This window comes from Solanum stenotomum, chromosome 3 (genome assembly GCF_019186545.1).
Source record: "Solanum stenotomum isolate F172 chromosome 3, ASM1918654v1, whole genome shotgun sequence".
Lineage (NCBI taxonomy): Eukaryota > Viridiplantae > Streptophyta > Magnoliopsida > Solanales > Solanaceae > Solanum > Solanum stenotomum.
This window is the reverse complement of record NC_064284.1, coordinates 4,962,273-4,988,267: the sequence shown is the minus strand read 5'-3', so window position 1 is coordinate 4,988,267 and position 25,995 is coordinate 4,962,273. Positions and strand designations below refer to the sequence as shown.

Here is a 25,995-nt window from a genome sequence, read left to right as displayed (position 1 = left end):
TTTTTGAAGAATCCGACACGGGTATGGCAACATTTTTGAAAAATTCAAGCAACTTAGCTTATCAAGACAATGAGTGTTTATTTGACAGATGGTGCCAACTTTGAGTGTCTATTTATGTATTAATGCTGATATTATACTAGTATTTAGTAAATGACTAGGCATCTTAGTAACATTTCTCATTTGTTGTACATTGTAGCTGTAAATGATGGATATGTTAAAAACATAATATAACATAAATTAACCTCCCAGAGGAAAATTGAGCTCTGCACAGTTCTTTTTCTCTGTTTAATGCTGAAACATGATCATGGGGCTCTTGACAAAGATGGAATATTTACAAACTGACACCATCATAGATAAGTCTCATATGGTCATGCTAGCTAATAGAGGTATAATAGATATACTACATCCTATGCTGATATGGACATACACAATAGCTTTGTTACCATATCATGAAATACCACCACCCTATGGGGTTCAAGAAATGGAAGTTGCCATACATGTCTTGATTCTTTTTATTGTTCTTGAAGATGCAGCAAGTTGTCTATTGATGAGCATGTTCTGAGAAGGATGAGTTAGAACTATGATTGGACCATACAAATATCCTCCACAATGGTCTGCGTTTGCGTTTATGGTGCCGAGATGTCACTTCTGATTCGGTTTTTCTAAGCATTTCCCACATGACCTGAACATCCTCGTAACCACAGGTTTGTATATCGTCATGAAGCTTCAAAAGTCCAGCACCTGAAGAAAATAAAAGCAAAGATACAAACGCGTTAGTGAATCTTCAAAGCTATTGCTAATTCTATTCACAGAACATGCAGATAAATCATAATATATCACACTTTTTGAGACATGCTGTAGAAAATTGATTCCAAGTATCATCTTTATACTTTTGAATACATGATCTTTAGCTAAAGACATAAAGTGGTAGATGCTTCATGTTGAAAGAGCACTGAAGAATCGGATACCTTGGCTACTCTATGTGGCCATATTTTTAGAATCTGGAATATTACTATCTGGTTATCTTGAACAGATAAATATAATAATACAGAAAGTGACATTACAGTGTCGTTTTGACTTAAAGAGTATATGAAGACACCTATAGTTAACAATAGAAAAATAGATAGAAGATTGGACAAAAACAAAGCATATATTTGGTTGGTAGAGGCTTATGTAACTATCAACTTGGCCAATGTTTGGGTTCTAGAAAATATATTCTAACAGAAATCAGATTAGTGGATTGTGATGGCACTAAGCTAGTGGATGGAAGGAACCACTAATGGAATCCTAGAAAATATGCTTGCCATTTTATAATATGTGAAGTGCTCATGAGTCATGACCTAAAGAAATGTTACTTGCTACTTGGACATGAATAGACTAAGATTGATTTGAATTGTTTGCAAATTTGGTATGTTTCAGTGCTTTTTACAATAAGATAAGAATGCAATTTAGGTAAAACAAGCATGCCTAACACTTTAGATACTTTCCTTTTCCTCAGTATTTTTAAACCTATTTTTGAAAACGCTTTTCTTGAGCCAAAGATCTATTGGAAACAATCTCTCTATCTCACACAAGGTGAGAGTTAGGTCTGCATACACTCTACACTCCCACTTGTAGGATCACACTGTGTATATTGTTGTGTTGTTGTAAGCATGCCAAACATTTTTTTTTTTGGCCTATTTGTGAGCTAGTATACAATCATTTTTGTATAATATGTGTGGAATCTTCTGCGCAATTCTAAACACAATTCAACATTAGTCAATATTGCTAACTAAAAGATGTTCAATTGACCACCCTTCTGTCTATGTAGCAGTTCAACTCGGAATGTAGATAAAGCAACACTCCATCCCCACATCCCTCCCCTACTACCACCAACCCAACCCCACCCCCACCCCCACCCCAAAAAAAAAAAAAAAAAGAGGAAACAAAGAAATGATTGATAAAGTTAAATTTGTTGAGAAGGTCACATACATCATGCTTTGTCTCAAGTTTCAACAATTATGAAAGCAATTTTATATTTTCCTATGCCTTCAATTAAATTCCAAACTTTCACCGTTTTTTAAATCTATTTTATTTTCCACGTGTAAGGATATTACGTAATGACTTAATTACACGAACATATCCTCCTCCTTCTTCACAAACTACACCCTCCTAACTCCCACCCACTCACCGCACCGGCAAAACCACTACATAGTTATAATGAAGAGAGATGAATAAATCTTTGATCAAAAGGATTCAAAAAAAAAAAAAGAAAAAACTTACCAATATAGTAATTCATATGGATATAATGTTTTTTTAAAAAAATGAAATTTTATGTTTTCCAGTTTCTTTGCTCAGATAAACACCTCCGATCTTAAAAGATTGTGGATTCGAATCACCAAGTAGCAAACAGGTGGGAGCTCCGTCGTATAAAAACGACTCAGTAGAGGCGGAGCTACCATTGGAATTATAAGAAGTCAGTAATTTTAGTTCAAATCTGTATTCATATTGAAGATTTTATTTAATATACAAACAATTTATTCAAATTCAGTAAGTAGAAGGAATTAATGATTCAAAAACTCATAAATTAAAATTTCTGTTTCCACCTCGGGAAACGAGCACATGCAATTTGTACTCTTTAGCAGGTTCGAAATTCAAAAACACCGAATCCAGTTAAATTCTCAAATCTCATCTCTTTCTAAGAAAAATTCAAACGAAGAAGGAAGAAACTAAAGAGAATTTTGTTTCAACTTCAATAAATCGATTCAGAATGATCCTTGCTTAATTTCATGAACAGATAAGAAACTAACCATTTTTTCGAGCTTTAACACGAGCAGAAACAGCAAACCAAACACGCCTTACAGGAAACACCATTTTATGCCACCAATCATCCATCACTTTGATTTTGATCTTCAATTTCTTCCTACGACACCTTCCTCCTAATCGACTCAACAAAATCCTTAACCCGGCCAGACCTACTTTTTTTTGCTTTAATTTATTTTTTTGACAGAAGCAGAACAAAATGAACTCCACACACTTTGAATATTTGTTTTGAGAGAAGAAGAAGAAAAAATGAGGATAGTATTAGGGGCTCAATGCCACTTTTCTGCTTTTTATGGAGTGGAAATTAATGACTATTTTTCCCACTTTCAAGTTTTTCTTTTTCAATTAACAATCTACCCGCCGACACGTGACAGTGTTCTACTTTTTTTTCTTATGAAATTATTTCATGCCACGTTGGATTTTCTTCTTAATCTTCACTTTTTTCTTATACTCTCATCGTTCGCATTTACTTACTCAAATATTCCTCATTTACTTACTCAAATATTCCTGAGAAATATCGGAAATACACTTAAATTTGTGTGAATTATTGATTTTATATTTAAATTATTGATAATTTTAATAATATTTCTCATCACAATCTGCTAAATGATATAACAAATGGTCTCAAACACGTAGGAATGTAGGAGCGTGATACTCTTGATAAAAAATTGAAAGAAGTGTGGAAAACACCTCTTAAGGCGAGAATTTAAGGGTGTACTTCACCCATGTGACAAAATCAATGGTGTATTTAAGTTTAACTAATCAAATAAAGAGGTGTTTTCAATATAGTTCGAGGACGAAACTAATAATTCACACCAAGTTTAGGATTGTTTTCAATAATTCTCTCTTCAATATATTAAAAATATATTTTGTATTAAGACAAAAAATTAAATATCTATTTTATTTTTAATTTCATTAATCAATTCAAATTATGTTTCTAATGATTATTGTTAAATAATATAAATATCATAATAAAAATAATATTTTGTTTATTATTATTTTTAAATAATGCTTATTTCATTACGTGTAAAAGTAAAAAAAAAAATGAATATTGTGGGAACAAGTAATTTGATTTGAGTGGATACAAAAACGTGACATGTTTATGTGGGAAAGCAACAAGTAAACAGAAATTTTGGTGATTTGGCCGGTTTGACTGTGCATTTTTTATGTGAAGCATTTTTCTTTTAATTAACTTAAAAGTAGACAAAACAATTTAGTACTACTACCTCTAAAATGTTTTCCAAAAATAAGGAAATTACAATTTTGGCGGTGGTAATAAAACATTTGTAATTGGGTTGATAAAATATAAGTAATATTAATAACATATTTATTGTATTTATACAAGTAAAATATGAGGAGAATATAATGTATATAGATGTTATTCACAATTTGTGATTGGGTTAATTAAATTAATAATATTTTTGTTATTGAAAAAAGGAATTAAAAAATCAATATATTATTTTTATGATATATATAAATTTATCCACCATTTGTAATTGGACTAATCATATTAATAATATTCCCAAGATTGAGAAAAGGAATAAAAGGATCAATATTTACGATGTACGTGAATTTTAATTTACCAATTATTTGTGATTGGATTAATCATATTAATAATATTCCCAAGATTGAAAAAAAGGGAATAAATAAAGAATCAATATTTATGATGTACACGAATTTTACCCATCATTTCTGATTCGATTAATTATATCCTCAATATTGAAAAAAAGGATCGAAATATTGTTATTTTAAGTGAATAAAATTTAAAAATGGTTAAAATTTCATAAAGACAGAGTCACATAAATTCGATGCTTCAAATTCATCGAGATAAATGCCTCTTCTTTCTTATGTCTTTTTCGATAAAAATCATGTTTGCACACGTTATTTTTATGACTCGTAAAACTAAAAAGAAACTGATAAATTTCTCTTTTCGAGATTTTTTAAACTAATTCATTTTTATTAAATATGACGTTAGAGAAACCACAATTAACCATGAATGTACGTTCAAACTAACCATTGACAATTTGTGCAAAATTTAATTTTCGCAGTCTGCATTTATCATCACATGTAAAGCTATGCATGAATGATCTTCAAAGTTTATAAATTAAATAATTTGTATTAATCCTATTTTTAGCTTTAACAAACCTAAAGTTTGAGTAAATGCGAAGGTAATCAAAATTAAATTTGCTTTGGCTCCCCTCCATTTCGTCAAGTACACTTCTTGATAAGAGACATGTGTCCTATTCAATTTTTAATGTTCAAGATTATATTATATTAAGAAATATTATAATCATAGTTAAGTTAACAAATTTTGGTAAACTATTGTCCAAATTTGGTAAGAACAAGATATTTCACATAAATTTTAATATCCATTAATATCATTATTTTCATCTTATATTTTTAAAAAAACATATTAAACTATGTGATCTTTTAAGATGAGAATCGACCAAAAAAAATTTGTGGCAACAAACTTTATGCTTGAAATATTATGTTGAGAAACCAAAAATAAGGTAAAAAATTATCAATATTGACAAAAATTATAAAATAAAAGAAAGGGAAATAAAAATAAAAATAATTAAAAAAGACGAGATGTTATCAAGATTACAAATGTGAAATATCAAAATTCTAAAGTTTAGGAGAAAGTGTGGCTGCTGTGTTTGAAGAAGGAAAAAAAAAGAAATATATATGTTTTTAAAAAATATTCTTTTATCTTCTTCGATTTTTTTTGTTCTGTGAATTTTGAAAACATATTTAAAGCCAAAATATTTTCGAAGACTGTTATTTATCAAGCTAAATAAAAATATTGTTAGATTCATGTTCTACTTTTAAATATTTGAATAAGAAAATATAAGATGAAATTAATGATATTAATAAATATTAAATTTGTGGGAAATATTTTGTTCTTATCAAATTTGGAGAATAGTTTTCCAAAAAATTGTTGACTTAACTATGGTTATAGTACTTATTAATATACTATAATATTGACCTTTAAAAATTAAATAAGACGCATGTCTATCATCTAGAAGTGTACTTGACGAAATGGATGGAAAGTGTAATGGAGGGGAGCCAAATTTGTTTCCTATTATAGGGTTTATGCAAAGAAATTACAAAGACATTTAAAAATGACAACACAAGTAATAAGCAACCGTGAAATTGATTTTTTTTTTTCCTCAAGACATTTACATTTATTTTTTTTTGATACGTGTGTTGCACATATATGCGAGTCATCTAATGCTTGCTATTGTAAAATAATATCAATATTATTATGTAGATTTTGAGAAAATAATTATACATAAAAAAAAATAAAGTATATAAAGTAAAAAATAAAGTGATCAAAATTATTAAAATATTAAAAGTAATTAAAATTTCTTAAGGACAGAATCATGCATGCAGATCTATTGTTTTAGATTCATAGTGTTGCTTCATTCTCTTAATTTAATTTGTGACTTTTTTAATAAAAACTTATTATTTTCACGACTCATATCAGCTAGAAAAAAAGAGGAAAAAATTATTTTTTGAGACAAAATTTCAACTTATATATTTTTATCGAACAAGTTGTTAATGTTTTTTTAATCATGATTAATCGTGGGTACTCACATTCATATCGACAATTGACAATTTGACATTCACATGCATTACATGTAAATGTTGAGTTATCTATTACTTGTTATTGTAAAACAATATCTATGTTATTATATAATATTTGAGCAAACACTCGACATGAAAAAATAAAGTATATAAGGTAAGAAAAAAGTAATTAAAGAACAAAGTTTTAATTTATTTGTTTTATTGAATATTTCATTAAATATTTATTTATTATAATTAATCATAGGTGAATATTCATTGTCAACGATTAAAATATTTACTGTCTCCTGCCCAAAAGTTATACTCACTCCGTTTCACAAAGAATGACCTCCTTTCATTTTTAGTCAGTTTAAAAAAGAATGATCTCTTTCTTTTTTTGGTAACATTTTAATTTCAGTTTTTCACGTAGCATGTTTAAGGCCACAAGATTAAAGGGCAATTTTGTACATTTGACATAACTTTAATTTAGGACCACAGATTCAAAAGTCTTCTTTATTTTTTTAAACTTTGTGTCAAGTCAAACTAGATCATTCTTTGTGAAACGGATGAAGTATATTTTTATGAAATTTGCATTTATTTGCTCTTCCAAGTTTATAAACTATTTTTTTTTTACCTAACGAACCTAAATTTGGTTATTCAAAATCAAATTTGATTTTCCATCCTTGACTAGATTTACAATTCTTCATAAACAATAGTGTTTATGCAGCAAAATTTAAAATGATAGTACTATTTAAAAACAACAAAACGACAAAACTAATGTCTTTTAAAAAAGTCTCACATACTTATTTTGTTTGTTAAAAAGTGTTAAATCACTACCAACAGATTTGACTCGCCTTCGAATTTTGAAATGTATTATCCGTTAAGTGGCACCTAATTTGGGGATAAATAATTATGTTCTTTTTTTTTTCATCTAATTTGATATTTGTGTTGCACTCCGACTATTTCAAATTTACACTATATAGGGGTCTCATTTGGAGGAAAGCGCTTTAAATCAAAGATTTTTTTATTCTCAATTCAAACTCGAGATCTCTTATTAAGAGAGAATCAGTCTCATCTACTACACCACATCGTCGGTTATATAAATAATTATGCCTTACTTACGGAAAGATATTTAAATTCCTTCTGTTTTTAGTTTCACATGATGAATTATATTACTTTCAAATATAAATATGTTGTTAGTTATAGAGATGGATATAGAAGATATATTTGATTAGTTGGGTCCGTTTTAGATTAATTTCAACTTAATATAATATTTTATTTTTTTATTTATAATTAGCCAACTTGACCGATGATAATCCTAATTATTTTCTCCTCCAATTCGATTCTATTGAATAAAAATTAGGAAAAGATATAAAAGTAAAAAATAAAAAACTGTGCCTGCATATGATAAGTTTATGAAAAAATTGGCTCAATTTTTAATATGTTAGACTAGTTAGTTTATATTTTTAATATTTTGATATTCCATGAGCTCAAAATCTTCAGTCTATAGTTTATAATTCATGAATAAGTAAAATAATAACAAATATTTAAAAGAGACTCATTTTGGATCCACAAATAAACAACAAACAAGTAGATGCTCGTTAACTAACTAAAATTAATCATTAAGAACTATGAAAAAATCCAACCAAAATCATCAATTATTACTCTAAACTAAGACCAATGTATTTGACTTGCCATTCAAAATTTGTTACCATTGGTAGGTGGATTGAAATATCATTCACAAGTCACTTTTTGATTCTATTTTAAAAATAATAATTGTACTAGAATTTTATATTCATAAGTTAAATTTTAATTGTTAAATTTGAAACTTGTACCATAACTTTTTCGATTATATTATTATGTTGTCACTCATGTTATTATGTTATGCCGTTCAAGTTTTTTTTTTTTTTTTTCAGGATATGTGAACAGAAAATTATAGAAAATCTAGCCATGACTTCCACTAAATTGTCCAATTTTTTTTTATAAAAAAAAAAATGCCAGGAAGCTGTTCATATTGGTACAATGGAGAAATTATTTAATTAAAGTCTAAGGATTGAAGAAAAAAATAAAATAGATCTAGTCAAATATAGTGAGAGAATTAAATCAATAAAAAATAATTAGTAGTATAATTTTTTCAAATCAAATATATCGTAGAGAATTTTTCCTTAGTGTCGGTAGGAGTTTGGACCACGTGGTTAATAATCAATTGGTAATGGATTTTAAATTCATAGTAATTATTGGATTCTTTAATTAGGAGGTTATTGTTAAGAAAGAAAATGACTAATTAACTGAAACAGAGAAATATATTATAAAAAAATAATAATATTATTATAATTTATCACCTTAATTCTTATGACCTACCACGAAAAATGAGTTTTGCGATTGTTTTCATCAGTTAACCTCAAAAGCTAACAACAACGTAAATAAAAAATGTATATTATTATTTGTAGATTTGGATCTTAATGCAGATATCATAATTGAGTATTCTACTAGATAAAATTTGTGATAGATTTGTCCGTTTTATTATCCATCACAATTTGTTATAAAATCTCTTTATATATTAAGTATGTCGAATATTTTGTGATTGATTAACTAAAATTCATTTCTAATTTAGATAAACATTATATCCATTTCATAAATCCATCACAAATTCATAGGGAAGATACAAAGTATATATCATTTTTTTCCTACAACATACTCAGTGTAGTTTAAAGTAGTACTACTTTTTTAGTTTTTTTGTCCCTCAATTTCTGTTACTATCTGTTGTTTCTTATACATTGATTATTGTATTGTTTTGGTTGTAGTTTCTGCTATGTTACTATTTGCTATTTTTGTTATTATTTGTTATTTCTTGTACTTTTGTTACTTCTTTTTCTTAGAACTGTTTTGAACTGTTTTTTAATTTCTTGAGCTAAGGATCTATTGAAAATAATTTATAGTAAGATTACATTAAATATGTATTATTTGTTGTCTATTAAGTTAGAACCACTATAATTAGTAGGAATCTTTCTTAAAGAATACAAGAAAAGAAGAAAAGGAAGTGTAAAGAAAAAGATAGACAAAACGATTTCGTTTGCCTTTCGTCAACTTCAACTATCAGTTTTAGTGACCCAAATATTGTCACTTTTTTGTATTAACTATTCAAAAATCTAGAAGCCTCTTAATTAGCACCTAAAACTTTATGCTTCTACAACTTTAATAAATACTTAATTTAATAAAATAGTTTTATCTACAATTAGATGGTGGCTTTGATTTAGTTTTCAATTTAGATTTCTTTTTTCCTTGGAGGGATGGCAATTTTTGTTAAAATACTTATTTTAGTGGTTTTATTCTTCACTAATCATAATATTGTATGTTTAAATAATGTGAAGTGAAAGCTCAAGTTATGATTAAGGCAAAAAACTAATTAAGCACTTTATTAGGTTTTGAAAATAGTTTGATAAATGAATTAGCAAAATGGACCACTCTATTCTTCTGTTTAAGAAGTGGGAATTTCATGAGGCATGAAAACACTGGCTCACCTACCTTGAAAGAAGCCTTACACCATACAATAAATGGACTTTCTTTATGCAATATTTAAGTACTAATCTCTATCGACAAACTTCGTTTGAATTTATATATACTGATGGTGTAAAAAATTATAATATCACGTCACACTTAATATATTTGAGAGTAGTTCAGTATCAAAGTGAAATTTGTAATTTTGAAAATGAGGCAAGGTTGAAAATCATGAGGTCTTAAGTTTAAATTTTATTGGAGGTTAAAAATAAAAGGCGATTTGTTTCCATTTGTTCAAGCATTAGCGAACAAAATTACCAAGTATTTGTATTGGTGAAAGGTAGTAGGACACAAATTCATATTTGAAATTTATGAATTCCTGTGACATGATCAAGTTAATTCAACAATTATAATGGTTTCCCTCATATTTAGTGGATTGATTTTATTATATATATATATATATATATATATATATATATATAAGATCTCAGTCACATAACCTATAAACAAGGCTTTAGAACCGTCGATGGTAGCCGTGCCTAGCAAATACCTTATGAAAAAAATCGAGGTACACGTAAGTTGGTCTGTATACAATAATTTTTCTTTTAAAAAAAAAAGATAGATTACCTAGTATAATAGATAAACTCAACTTGATAATAGGAAGGTTTTTTTATACCGTTGGGGTATATAAATAAAAAGTTTATACTCTTTTATATTTCAAGGACTGAAGAAGACCCTCCATTTAAAAGTTATTGAAAATTGAAATGCACAACTTTAATGCTAAAGTCTTGGCATTGAATCAATTGGATTATGACTTGTTGTCCCTCTATCAATTTATAATATAATGTCTTTGACATCTCTTTCACTGCCATTTTTAATTTTTAATTATATTTTGGGCATCATGAATGATGTATACAAAAACGGTCCTCAAAAATTCGTTGTGAGAGCCATTCTTTTTCAATTGATTTAATTAAGGACAAAGCTAATTGGTATGATTGTAAAAATATCTTAATATTAGTAGTATATGTTTATGACTTCTTTTAGATTATAGTATTTTAACGGTAATATAGGCTTTTGATTTGATTAATATGATTGTCATTTTTTTAATATTTACTTATTTAATTCTATTAGTTCATTTTAGGTATGCTTCAAATTTTAGCACCAGTGGGAAATTTGAGCTTTATGTCGTATGACATGATCATGGCTTGTAATAAGATTTTTCTTAGTTAGAGTCATCGAGTTTAGCTTAAACAAAAAAAGTGATGATTTATATAGTTAATCTTAACTTATTTGGGATTGTTACATAGTTATTATTGTTCTTGTTGAGTTTCTAAAGAACAGTCGGGTTACACGTTTCACTTTATCGACATGTGAAGTGTAAGTGATGATCACCCTAGAGTATGCGCTACCACCCTTGACAAACACTTCAAAACCCACCTAACATTCGATGAAAACCCAACCAAATGTATGTTGCTCATGAGCTACCAAGTACCAATCTTGCAACAGTATTGGCAAACTTCTTCACTTGTTGGTTATTTGCGAATCAAACTCGCTCTCTTCCTACGACTTTCACGTCGGGACACAAGAACACAGACCATTATCAAACAAATATTATCCATAATATATGTAGTCATCATAAAAGTGCCTAGTATAGTTAGTTAGCATCAGATATCATCCTATTGTCATGAAATTGTGGGAAAATGAAACGGTCCATTGTTAGCTATCTAAACCCCTATTATATTAAAAGTGAGCCTTAGAACCACTACAATACATAAGAGGATAAATGGAACTCTTCATTCTCAACCAAAAATTTAATTCAAATTTTGATAATGAAAAAGTCTTTGGTAGGAGAGCAACTTCCTTTACTGAGCCCTATACGCCGGTATAAATCCAAATTTGTCAAGCAAGTGGATACCGTATACTTATTATAAAAATAAATTTTAAAAAGAGTGAACCTAATGAAAGAAGGGCTCCATCCAAAAAGTACTAAGTACAGTTAGCATCATTCTATCTTCATCAAATTGTGGGGTTAAGGTGAAGGAAATGGTTCATTTGGAACTCCCATTACAGTACAGGGGGACCTTGACCTTTAAGAAATGAATTTCTTAATACACTATATTGATCTTATAATTTGAATCGAAGAAAAAGACAAAACTAAAAACGAATTTGTGAAGGATTATAAAACCAGTTATTCTTACCAACCAGATAATTTACTTGAGCAATAAAGATTGTGTTTTGGGATTCACATTTCACAGTACTAAAAGATTATTTAATGAGGAAAAAGTTCAGTTTTTTTGCAACAAAAAATATAAGAAGATAAATTTATATTCCCATTTTTCAGTACTCCTGATTGGATAATACATTTTACTGTTATTCACTCAATGATATGCACAAAATCAACCTGAAGCCTCTTTAACTCACATAGTTGCAGCACTCCATACTATTCTTCATCCATGTTCTTCATGTATTCTTTTGAAAGTTTGCTCTCCATAATCAGCATTTGTTCTTTCGTAAGAGAGTGTCCCGATTCAAGTAATGCTTCCACTGTTTGCTGTTCAACAAGAATAAAACCAGTAGAATAAGTGAACGATTTTACTTCTAAGAGAGTACTCCTCAAGTTGATTCTCAACCCTGCTTCTATGTGTGAAGACCTAAGCTAAAACAACTCAATAAGTTACTCCAATCTCTAACTAAAAATAGAAGGAAAGAACGAGATAAATGGATTAGATAGATTTCCTATACATAATTGTAACAAAAAACTGTCTAAGAAATAGGCTTGACTTGGCCCGGGTTGTTTAATAACTAGTTATTCATCGCATGTTTGACCCAACTACTTGAACGCAAATAAACTTTGGATGGATTGAGTTACTACCCCCTAATTGATCCTCCTAGTTTTGACCGGGCAAGCTTGCGTGCACATCCATTAATTCCACGAGATATTTGACACCTCTTCAATAGGTATCCAATAATATCATTAGAGAAGTTATTTTCCTCCTTTTTAAGGAACATATTTTCTTAGAGAAAATGTTTTCCAGATATTTGACCAACCAAACATAAGGAAAATTGAAAACATTTACTAGCTAGACCAAATACATGGTCAATTACTCTCCCTCCCCACCCCCAAACCCCTTCTTTGCATTATTTTTATCATTTTTCTTGCTTATGTAAAAAAAAAAGATACTTTAGTTGTCCGAACAACTTTTCTGCCAAATCAACAAACATGAAAAGCCAACATATATGTAAAATTAGTTTAACAAGTGAAATCAGATTTCCTCCTGCCTTGATTGTCATGAAAAAGGAAGGGAAACAGAAAATGCCTTACCTCTGGAGGAATAAAAACTGGGAGTTCTCCCTTCTTTCTTTGTCGAAGAAATCTTCTGCCAATATCTTCAGCACCTCCAGAGTCTTCAACCCACTACATAAAAGTGGAAAGCACAAAAGAGTAACTGAAATTTTAATCAAGTCTCTGAAAGTTGGTGTTAGATTAGAAACTTGTATACCAATGTGGTAGAAAAGAAACAAACACAAAATAATTATTTGTACTCACCATTTACAAGTAACAACAATTGATGAAGCAAATGTGTTCATTAAGGAACTGCCTTTTTTTTCTATAGACCTTTTTCAGAACTGTTATAGAATATAATAGGTGTAAATATTATATATTCCATATATAGCTAATTTAATTATAGGAGCAGATTCTTAGTTGATTTACTTTGATTTCATAGAAGCATAGTATTTGTATAAGTATCTTGTCTTGATGAATAGAAAGGAAGAAGTCATTCTCCATATAATATAAGTTACAAGAACCTTAAAAGTGGAATGGACTACGAGCTTGAAAATATGCAGTGCTTGCTGCCGAGTTTTACAAATCCGAGAACCAGCCATCATAGAGCAATACTATAGTACATTGAATCTGTATCTTATCTTACTCACTAATTACACCAAAGCCTCCTTATGATTTTGGCAACATCTATATAGTGACTACTGATCACAAAAACAATGAGAATTGCCCCTATGGTACTGCAATAGACTAGCAAGGCTCTACTGCATTGTTCTATGACCAATCAATAACTTAAGTCCCAACTTCTACTATAAATTCAAAATAATCCTAATATAATATCGAGTTCTCATGAACTCACTTGTTCTGCAGCTCTTCACCTATGGACTAAAGAACACCCAAACTTTGTAAATTGGGAGAAGTTGAAGAGAGAATAATTTATACCTACAGAACCATGTGAATCTACTATGGATTAAAGAACACTCAACAACAACAACAAACCCAGTGTAATTCCATAAGTTGGGTCTGTCTCCTGATAAGTTTTAACAACATTAGTGAACTTCTCTCAAGGATTCACCATGTGAACCTAGGTACAACCAGAAAACTAAATACAGCCAAACATCATTATAGTGGCAGCATTTGATTTTCATGGCTGCTATAGTAATGCAATGTTATATTTGTATACTGACGTTTATGAAAAATTGGTTCTGGAGAAAATCATGCCATTATAGTGAAATGACGTTATAACAAATGACTGTTATAACGAGGTTTGACCATACAAAAAAGCATGAACCTTTTTAGCTATAGCTCAACATGGTCATCTAGTTGTCTTTCAGGGTAGAAGGAAAATGTGGAATGTCGTTTTGTGAGGTTACCATGAATTTCTTTGTTTCTCTTTATTGATAGAAAGACATCTTATAGAATACCCACTTCAGGAACACAGATGCAATGATCATAGCTCAGCAACTTGCCATTTCTGTCCACTGCCCCAGACATAATAATGTCATTATTCACCAAATTACCTGTTTTTCATCATCTGAAAACTAATTCTAAGACCTAATTAAGTAGACAGTTAACTCTGACTTTCTCCAATGACTCCGATAAAGAGAAACTTTTAGCAACATTAGCCTTTTCTTTCCTCTGACAAAATGAGAGAATGTTCTTTGACCAATTAGTTCAAGAAAAAGCTCAAGAAGACACCTAGGAAGCAGCTAGGCTAAAGGTTGAATAAGGTAAAATGACATTGCTCAAATTAGATTACCTTTAGGATGGACTGGTCGTATGTTCTAGATCTCATAGCTCCATAAAAATCCAATGCTGCCAAGAGATGAACAAGAAATATGAGAGGAAAAAGGCTTTCGCACCTCTGCATTTTTCACTCTATTTATATGACAATCTAGTGATATAAACAGTTTATGATCATGAACTGAAATATTTAACCAATTCTTAGCCAATCCATAGTCCCATAATAACATATGTAAACAATGTGATTGTGTACGATTGTAAGTCCTTATTGCCAGAAGTGTGAGCCAGCAAAAAAATATCAAAAAATTGTATTAACTTTCATGTATTAATTAAAACAACTTTCATGTATGGTTGGTTACCTTGATTTGGGAAGGTATTAACTATAGTCGCAACCTCATCCTTTGTTATGCCATCTTTCTCGTACATTCTGCAAACAATATTCACGATGTCTTCTTGGGTGGGCTGCCTATATCATGAAAGAAAAAATAGTTACTACTCTCCAGAAATGTATAACAACAATTTGTTGTCCATGGAGAACATCTAAAAATTCATTTGCAACAACATACCCAGTGAAATCTCACAAGTGGGGTTTGGGAGGGTAGGATGTATGCAGACCTTACCCCTACCTTTGTAGGATAGAGAGGTTGTTTCGGATAGACCCTTAGCTTAAAAGAAGTGTAATATATAGCCAAATAACGACAAACAAATAGCAAGATAAACAAAGAAAATGAAGCAACAAGTAGTACTAAAAATGAAGAGTAAGATACTACGTGAATACTAAATAATACTACTAAATAAAGGGAAGATGAGAAGAAGAGACTAGCCCCCTTTCTAAATTAACATTAATAACTTTGATTGATCAAGAATTTTTAGTTCAGTTTCAGCATAACATTGGAGTGATTTAAAATCAACAAGAAATAGCCAAAGTACATACATTAATCACTATTTTCCTGATAAAAAAAACAGTTGTTGTAGAAAAAGTATACACATAAATCACTGTAAAATATTAGCTTCAGTGGCACTGTCTTTTTCATAAACTTGAAAGTAAGAAGTTAAATTGTGTCCACCAAATGGACCGTCAGGTAGTTCATAAAAACAAATAGGTGTTGTACCCTTACTATACTCTGAAGTGGCCCAAAAATTAAATCCAGGGACGATTTCCTTAGTTTTTTGAGTATTATGGACCTTGTAGATGATGTAGAGACCTTGTTACTGAAAAGCTAGAAAGGAAAAGTTCTGCTCTTGTGTTTTGAATGTAACCCTCTCAGCACCATCTTAGATGCTAATGATGTTAATAAAAGTTAACCTCACATGTTCAAAAGTAAAAAGTAAATCCATTAAGGATAGAACTTTTGAGGTTTCTGGACTGCACCAAACCTAACAGCAACTGATTAGTTGTAATTCCCGTGACCCCTATATATACTCTGAAGTTGCAAGAAAGAAGCCTACGAACGATTAGGACAAGCAAGAGAGAGAAGGGGGCGTACCAATAGAACTTCTCCATTCTCCCATCACGAATTAGGGGAGCATACATTGTTGAAAAATCATTTCCTGTCACAATAATGGGAATCCTGTGTGTTATATCTCCTTCTCTCCAGTCCTGCCCCACGCTTACCCTTGTAGGATTATCACACAAATTCATCAAAGTTCCAACAACAATTTGGTTGTTGACTGTCACTTGCGTGTTACCTTCATAGCAAAAAAGAAAAAGAAATCTCTTTAGTGGATAATGTCAGTTCATTTAATTCTTGGTCAAAAAGAGAGCTGAAAGATATAGTCATTTAGACCGAAGCGATGCTTGATGGAAACTGAAAACACAAAAACCAACAAATGTAGATTTGTACATCCAAGTAAACATAATATAGCTTACCAAATCTACCAAGGCCAGCATCAATGTCGTTGATCATCAAAACACTCATTTTCCCCTGTCAAGCAATAGGAACCATAACACAGTTCATTAACAGTTCACTTAAACATTATGAAAGACTCCAGAGAGAATTATAGCAGGAATTACAACAATGTTTCAGTAAAGCAAAAAAGTCATAAACTTCAATTGAATCCAGAATTAAATATGCATGCTTTTGTAACATTTGTTCATGAGTGAAACAGACAATGCATCCATATGCTAAGCAGTGAAGCTACTCTTTTTCCAGTGGACTAAGTATACATTCTCTAGAACATGGAATATCATGGATGTCATATTCTTAATGTTTTCAATTTTCATCCGCCTCTCAATCTAAAATTGGTATGTGTGTATGTGCATGGTGCACTTTTGCTCTTTTTTTTCACCTAGGATTATGAAAATATTCTGGAACAAAGGAAGGAATATATTTTCTGCAATATCGGGAGCACTCATATTCATCACATATATATATCCATTTGGAACTTTGTTAACATTTTTTTTAGAAAGAAGTCAACAGTAGATCTTGCTAGTCATTATTACATAAACAAAGTGAAATGCACCAGAAGCAAAAAACTAGACAAAATCTCTTTTTTGGAACTCTCTTTTTATATTTTCAGTAGCAACATTGTTCTTCCATTAAGATTATTAAAGAAAACGTACTCAAAGTAACACAATATTCTAACACAGTTTTGATGGTTTAAAAAAATCAACACTTTCATAGTCAGAAAAAGGAAAGAGACAATAAGGCCATGGAAGAAGAAAATGAAGACGTAAAGGCAGCCGGCGAGAACAACAGCAGAAAAGAGTAAATGCCAGATGAGAAGGGAAAAAGAAAGAGGTGAAAAGAATTTCAAAGGGAGAGGAGAGAAATGAAATTCAGAACTGAATGAAGTTGTTGCTGTAGCAGATGGCCTGAATGCATGATCCTAAGAAAGAACAGAAAGGGAAAGAATGATTGATTAAGGAATTAAATAGGGTGGAAGTTTCTGTTCACTATTATTCTTCTCTATGAATTTCTATTCACAGAAAAGAAGTAACAGAGAGTAATCCATTACCTATGAACAAGTGTCACAGGAAACAAGAAACAAGAAAATGAATAAATATGTGTCCAAACCAAAACAGCTATAAGTCATAGCATATAACATAAATCATAACAGGACCCAGACATACAAACATATACATATACCGGTAATAAAAGCAGTAAAGCTTCTAACTTGGTTCTGAACCACTTGAGAAGCAGTTCTATAACGCTCACGTATTAACTTTCCCGGTTCTCCTGTTAGGGGAAAGATGAAAAGAAAAATAAGTAAATAACTCATGTACAAGTAAATAATGTATATATGAAAGAAGGATAGAAAAAAACACAGATAATAGAATTGGAAAAAGGAAATAAATATGATCACCATCCTAGATATTCACAATATGAGTCCTCAAATTGAGTTGGGAAGAGTTTCTCCATGTAAAATTTTGTGTCTCATTATGGAAATGTCATCTACCATATTAACCTATAAAATTGTTGGATGAGGGTGATCTCTAGCTTATGTGTTTATATATATATATATATATATATTATTTGTTTATGCTCATTTAAATCAATTATACTTTTCTGACCCAGCAACAGTAAATCTTGGTTGAAACTGATTGCTTTAACTAGGCATAGCCTTGTGATATACCATAGAAGATAATTTTAAGAAAAGGTAGTCAGTGTTTTACAGACTCTTTCCTGATATGACAGTGGGAGCAATATCAGAGGAGGAACAACAACGAGTCAGTTTTGTGTCCACATCTTGCATCAAAAATCATCAAACAGATCTAAAATTGACAGGATTGATTTTTCTTCTTCAAATAATATTAGAAAATATCCCAGAAAGAAAAATATCACAAGCCATTTTTATACATCCATAGTGTAAATTGACACCCTAGCTTGTCAGTTCAAAATATTAGTTGCAAGGGGTTCTTTTCTTTTTGTTTCTTCATCCAAGGATGATGATAAATACTCCAGTTCGAAGTTAAGTCAATAAGTTCCAACTCATTCTTGAGCAATTTATACAATTAAAAGAAATAATGCTACCAGCTCTTTCTGATTCTAGCTCTCCTGCAGACATAATGACAGGTTCAATTCCCATTGCCTGAAAGATCAGTTCGGTCTGAAATGATTTGCCTTGACCTTTTCCTCCCCAAACGCCTGTTACAAAAATATCAACTTAACAATACCTTCTCAAATACCCCTAAAATTCAGCTTAAAAGCTGATAGGGCATAATACAAAATCTTTTGCAGCAAAACTAACAGTATTCATGGAGTATCAAGATCATGCTAGCTACTGTACTGCCTGACAAAACTATATTTTGGTCTGGCATTTCATGATTGAATTAAGTGAAAAGCAATTATCACGTTGAGGAAACATAAAATAAGAGTCAAAATGTCTACGATAATCCTACACTAGGATAAAATATGAAGCATCACGGGTTTATTCTAAAAGGAAAAGCAGTGAAGAAAATGTTGCTCACACATCTCTAGCAAAAACTAAAACTTGTACAAGAAATACTTTCGCATAATAAGGTACATTATTAAGATCCTAAAGTTTCTAACAACAGAAGGGGAAAGAGAAAATACTTGCCTAGAATCAGGGGAACTTTGGCGTTCAAAATATGAGAAATGTAGTTCTTCACAATGTGACACACTGCAGGGGTAAGATTCCACATATCATTGAAAGGTTATCACCAATGTGTTTAAATAAGGCAGCTCTGCTTGCAATAACAGCATAAATGGTGCAGGGGTGAAATAACAAGTTTACATGTTAAAATCTGCATAGAAGTGTAGGCGTTAATCCTCCAAACACATGAACTACTACACCAATTTGTTAATACACATCCAAATCAAAGGAAAGGAAAGAGGATTGTGAGAAAACATGTAATATACCAGGTGCAGAAAACATAGATTAGTTCTTTGAGTCCTCAATCAGCCATCAAGACAAATTTTCTATAGAGCCCATTACTATAGGAAATTTCAGTTTGCCCATTTATTACTCCTTAGCTGAGAAAGTGAAAACGCATATATGAAATGAAACAATAGCAACGCATGATTTTTACCATGTTTTTTGAACAATAAAAAGTCGTTATTTTAGTCATAGCTCTCTGCAGAGTTAACCCAAACAAGAAAATGTACAATAGAAAAGGTTGCCTTTCTACTAGTAATAATAACTGTTAGGAGAAGCCAAATAGAACTGTGCTTAATCCATAAAGAAAAGGGCATCAGAATTTATTTCAGTGGCGAAGCTATAAATTTCGTTAGGGGTGTTCAAGATTTAATATATATGTATAAAAAAAAAAATTGACCTGTATAATTTTCTATGTACATGGTATAACGAAAACACCCTTCGCCTACTTGTAACTACACCACCTGATCAGAAAACAAACTGATCTCTTCTATTGACTCCAGCAAGAAAGATACCAAAGGAAGCTTAAATGCAAGAGTCAAACTCATACTGGCAGAGGAAAACACCAGTACTCATACACAAGATACAATGATCGCATAGAATGGAGCTGTTGGAAGACTAAAAAATGGCGGCACTGACTGAAACTTACCAACTTTATCCTGTTCATGTCCAGAAAACAAAAAACAAGAAACGGATGAGAAACTCATATCGATTAATTTTTCCGGAAAAATTAGAGAGCGTGATGCAAAATCCCTGAAAATAACAATGTACCAGAAACACAGGTGCAATATAGTAATCGCCTTGAAGGTACTGAAACGACCTAGTCACCTTCTGCCGATAATCAAACACAATATCCGCTGAAAAAACAACGATAATCATCAATAAACACAACACAATTTCAATGAACTAGGGTAATGATAAACAAAAATCGAAGTTATTTACAGTCTTTTCCAAGGAAATTTCCCGCGAAGAGACTATCAATGACGCCAGCCCTAGCACCAACAGCAATATTCATATTATCGGCCTCTGCACCAAGCCTATAAAGATAATCTTTGCCATCAGAATCTTTGGTTTCCCATGAAGACTGTTCAGAGAGTCTTTTCTTCTTCTTTGGTTCATCTTGATCGGAATCTCGAATTTCATCACTCTGTTGGTTAGTAGATGAACAACGAACAGAGATAGAAGAGTAATTGGGGAATTGCTTAGAAGGAGAAAGTGGAATTGAGTGGAAAGTGAGAGGAGCTCTGAGGAGATTTGTGTTGAACAAGAGAGCCATTGTTTTGAAGAATTTTGGGCCTTTAGTTTTCTTTTGTTGTATTAGCCGTTACAACCTCACACACTTTTTGGTTTGACGTTATCGGAACGCTATCAGTTGGAGGTATTTCGCGCCACACACAACAATAACCCGCCCTTCTTTTCTCTAATAACTTTATTTTGGGGTTAGATTTTTAATTTTTTGTATGTCAAGATAAATAAAAAAATTTTCACGAGATATAAATTTATATTTTTTAATATATTAATATATCACAATTATTTGCGTCTTTAAAGAACTTATTCTCCATGGAATATATGTTTAAATTTGAAGGACAAAACTTAAAAGATCAACTCATTTGAAGAGTAGATAATTAAAATTAAATTTTTACTCATTTGTCTCGTGTAGTACTAGTAAATTCATTTAGTAAATAACTAATTAAATATCTATATAGTACGTAATAGATTAAAAAAACACTTAATTCTTTCAAAAAAATAATTAGGAAAGCATTTTCATTCTAATCAAACACACCTGTAGAGTCAAATTGATATTTGTTTATTTTTTTTATTTATCATTCAATGTTCAGTATTTACATTGTAGTCTAACTATTTTAAACACGGTACCACATACTCGTAGGGCCCATTCGGGAGGAAGTATTTCCTACCAAAGATTTGCTGAATTCGAGAGCTCTAGTTAAGGAGATAACAACTTTATTCACTGCACCACATTCTTTGGTGGTCCAATCGATATTTTGATTATTCATATGATCCGTCCCACTGGTTTGACATTGAAGTACATTTTATTAACTGCTCGCCTTTTATTTTGTGCCCCTTTTATAACTTTTGACAAAAAGAAGAAAGAAAGAAAAGTCTCATAGCGTTTGACGGGAATGAAAAATGAAATAAAAGTAAAAAGCTTCGTAGCTTCTTGATCTCCAATTCAAGCCTATTAAGCACAACAACTCAACAAGGGACTGCTAAACAAGGCTCAAGTTCGTACTATAATAATAATAATAATACAACTTGAATGGCGCATCAAATTAACGACATAATTAAGTAACTTTTATATCATCAAGTCACTTTAATTCTATTATATTAACGTGCAATAAGTATCGTATCTTATTTTCGAGATTTCAAATATAACAAGAGGTTTCATTGATATGTTGTTGTTTGTAGTAGTATTGTCCAGCTTCATGCTCCTATATGATTAACGAGTCTGGCAATTCCAATGCCTTCCGCTCCAAGCTTCTCCACATCCGTAGCAAAATTCCTCTTTACACCTGAACCCAATATATATACACACAACAACGTAACGTCAGTCTAAAAAATCTTCTTAAAATATGAGATCTGTAATTTTGAAAACGATTCAATGGTGTAAAAAGTATCGCACTAACCTGCAAGTGATGTGTACACAGCCATCATCAACTTTATCAACAAGAGAATTGCAATGAGGGCAATTCTTCCATTTCCGATTTTCAGCAAGTAGCTTAACCCTTAAGTCATCTTCTCTGTCTTTTTCTTCTTTCTGAAATTGTTGACAGTCACGCCCAGTGTGCCAAGGTACTCTGCACCGCGCGCACAACATTCCTGCGCACCAAGGACATTTGCCCTTAATAATAATCTCTTCTTCATCATCAGGATCATGGCTGAGCAACTTTGCACATTTTTTATAAGGACAATACAATTTCTCTCGATTCGGAATAGCTGACTCTATCAAGCCCTTTTCATACCTTGCAAAAATTTCTAAAGAGTCTCCAATAACATATTGCTTCTGCAATTCCTTTGCTAATTTGGCATCTGATATCAGATTACGCGGAGCCATTCTTAGCTGTTATAAAATTTCTGTATTGTGTTTGTCTTTGGTATTGGAGATATGAGAATATAGTCAGTATTTATGCTGAATTGTTTGGACATAATTAAAATTTCTTAAGAGATATTTTAAGCTCATTTTTGGTTTCACATTAGAATTAATTTTTGGTTTATGTAGAAAGTTCTTGGAAGGGGACACGGAGACTTGATGACTGATATTGGTGAAGTCATCACTCATAGCTCCGATGTGACGCAAGTCAAGTGGCAGAAACGAAATCAAACACGATCTTAGAATTTAGCTCGAATCGACGGTATGGATAATAGTGAACTTGATATAAATTGAAAACTATATTAGGAATACAAATGGAATTTTTGTTGTGAAATAAAATGGATGACCATGTCAACTGTACTGTAGCAATCTTGGCGTTCAAGTTTTTTCCTTCTGCTGTAGCAAAAGTAGTAGCTAAGTAATTGACTTGGTACATCTCTATTTCTAGTTAACCAACTCATATTTTTCTATATTAATTGATATAAAAATATTAAGAAATTGCAATACTAAAAAAAATATATATATATAATCAAACAGAAAATAACAATTAAAGAAAAAAACAATAGAATTAAATTAGTCTCAAGAAAAATAAGAAGAAAATTATATTTTTTCCTTGGAACAATACAATGACATATTTCTTTATGCGTCAATTTTATATATGTTGCTATCTCATTTTTGGGTGTTTTAAATTATTTATGTTATTTCACTAATAATTTTCTTTATATAGTACTATTTACGTTTATATATTTAGTTAACTATATAAATTTAGAGTTCGTGTAATTTCTCTTACTTATAATTTAAATTTTTCACAATTATTACTTTAAAATATGAGCACATCAATTTGTTTAATTGATAAAATTAATAGCCTAAACTTTTTGTTATATATCTACACAAAACTTTCATATGAAAGGCATAAAAATAATATTTCATAAAAAAAATTATATTAAAATTAGAAATATAATAAATACACAAGAGAGCTCAAATATCAATTTTATATAGAAACCAAATTAATTATATAATTCAAACACTACATAAAGAGATGATAAACAATATCCGCTGTAAAAAAAACCGATAATCGTCAATAAACCCAACACAATTTCAATAAACTAGATTAATGATAAACAAAAATCGAAGTTGTTTACAATCTTTTCCAAGGAAATTTCCGGCGAATAGGCTATCAATGACGCCAGCCCTAGCACCAACAGCAATATTCATATTATCGGCCTCTGCACCAAGCCTATAAAGAGTCTTTTCTTCTTCTTTGGTTCATCTTGATCGGAATCTCGAATTTCATCACTCTGTTGATTAGTAGATGAACAACGAACAGAGATAGAAGAGTAATTGGGGAATTGCTTAGAAGGAGAAAGTGGAAAGTGAGAGGAGATTTGTGTTGAAGAAGAGAGCCATTGTTTTGAAGAAATTTGGGCCTTTTAGTTTTCGTGTTGTATTAGCCGTGATTATAACTTCACACGCTTTTTGGTTTGACGTTATCGGAACGCTGTCAGTTGGAGGTATTTCGGGCCACACACGACAATAACCCGCCCTTCCCTTTTTTTTTTCCTTCTTTCTAAATTTATTTTACATTAGATTTTTAATTTTTGTATCTCAAGGTAAATATTTTTTTCATGATTTTCTCCTATATTACAATTTCACAATTACTCATGTTCTGCACCTCTAAAAAAAACTGATGCTCCACTAAGTATAAGTTTAAATTTGAAAGACAAAAATTAAAAATCTAACTTGTTCAAAGAGTAGACCGTCTTCCTCTCATATTATTGATCATCTTACTAAAAATAGTTATTTCATATTAATTGTTCACCTTATTAAATCAAGAAATCATTAATTATATTTTCCTTATATTACATTTGCAATTAATTCATTTTTAAAGTGTTCATATTTATTTATAAAAATTTCAAGAATTTTTTAAGGAATGAATTGATAAAATTATTTTCTTATTTATAATTTTTTAATATGTGTGTAAAAAGAAAAAAAATGATTTAAGGAAATAATTAAATGGAGTATATAGATTTATTTTATTCCTTCTGACCAAACACGAGTCAAATGGATATTGATTATTCATGTGATCCGTCCCACTAGTTTGACGTTGAAGTACATTTTATTAACTAATCTTCTTTTATTCTGTGTCCCTTCTTTTAACTTTTGACAAAAAGCAGAATGAAAGAAAAGTCTTATAGCTTTTGACAAAAAAGAAAAAGAAATTCAAGTAAAAAGCCTCGTAGCTTCTTCATCTCCAATTCAATCATATTAAGCACAACAACAACTCAACAAGTGACTGCTATACAAGGCTCAAGTTCGTACTATAATAATAATAATAATAATACAACTTGAATGGCGCATCAAATTAACGACTTTGATAAGTATCGTATCTTATTTTCAGATATTAGGAGAGGTTTCATTGACATTTTGTTGTTGTTTGTATAGTAGTATTGTCCGGCTTCATGTTCCAATATGATTAACGAGTCTGGCAATTCCAATGCCTTTCACTCCAAGTTTCTCCACATGCGTAGCAAAATTCCTCTTTACACCTGAATCCCCAATAAATATAAACATTACTCATTAGTTAATTTACTCTTAGATCTATAGACACAACAACGTCAATCTAAAAAATCTTCTTAAAATAATGACATCTGTAATTTTAAAAATGATTCAATGGCGGCGTAAAAAGTATCACAAGCACTAACCTGCAAGTGATGTGTACACAGCCATCATCAACTTTATCAACAAGAGAATTGCAATGAGGGCAATTCTTCCAGTTGCAATTTTCAGCAAGCAGCTTAACTCTTAAGTCATCTTCTCTGTCTTTTTCTTCCTTTTGAAACTGTTGACAGTCACGCCCAGTGTGCCAAGGTACTCTGCACCGCGCGCACAACAGTCCTGCGCACCAAGGACATTTGCCCTTAATAATAATCTCAGCTTCTTCATCAGTAGGATCATGGCTGAGCAACTTTGCACATTTTTTATAAGGACAATACAATTTCTCTCGATTCGGAATAGCTGACTCTATCAAGCCCTTTTCATAACTTGCAAAAATTTCTAAAGAGTGTCCAATAACATATTGCTTCTGCAATTCCTTTGCTAATTTGGCATCTGATATCAGATTACGCGGAGCCATTCTTAGCTGTTTTAAAATTTCTGTATT

The 25,995-nt window shown here is 30.8% G+C and overlaps 2 protein-coding genes and 1 long non-coding RNA gene across 3 annotated transcripts; all 3 read right to left on the bottom strand.

Moving 5' to 3' along the window:
* Window positions 1-217: 217 nt before the first annotated feature.
* On the bottom strand, window positions 218-3,060 carry LOC125860809 (uncharacterized). Its single transcript, XR_007445880.1, has 2 exons — window positions 2,790-3,060; window positions 218-741 (listed from the first exon to the last, which is right to left on the bottom strand). It is a non-coding gene; the product is annotated as an uncharacterized LOC125860809 (long non-coding RNA).
* Window positions 3,061-12,096: 9,036 nt separating this feature from the next.
* LOC125859277 (ribulose bisphosphate carboxylase/oxygenase activase, chloroplastic) lies at window positions 12,097-21,035 on the bottom strand. Its single transcript, XM_049538978.1, has 12 exons — window positions 20,669-21,035; window positions 20,498-20,583; window positions 20,376-20,385; window positions 19,409-19,471; window positions 18,862-18,975; window positions 18,005-18,066; window positions 16,758-16,812; window positions 16,375-16,576; window positions 15,247-15,353; window positions 14,904-14,959; window positions 13,187-13,279; window positions 12,097-12,415 (listed from the first exon to the last, which is right to left on the bottom strand). The coding sequence occupies exons 1-12, from the start codon at window positions 21,000-21,002 to the stop codon at window positions 12,305-12,307; spliced, it is 1,293 nt and encodes a 430-aa protein (XP_049394935.1). The 5' UTR covers window positions 21,003-21,035; the 3' UTR covers window positions 12,097-12,304.
* Window positions 21,036-25,014: 3,979 nt separating this feature from the next.
* On the bottom strand, window positions 25,015-25,995 carry LOC125859276 (E3 ubiquitin-protein ligase RSL1-like). The gene is made up of 2 exons (XM_049538977.1): window positions 25,538-25,995; window positions 25,015-25,381 (listed from the first exon to the last, which is right to left on the bottom strand). Exons 1-2 carry the CDS (start codon window positions 25,966-25,968, stop codon window positions 25,309-25,311), a joined length of 504 nt encoding a protein of 167 aa, XP_049394934.1. The 5' UTR covers window positions 25,969-25,995; the 3' UTR covers window positions 25,015-25,308.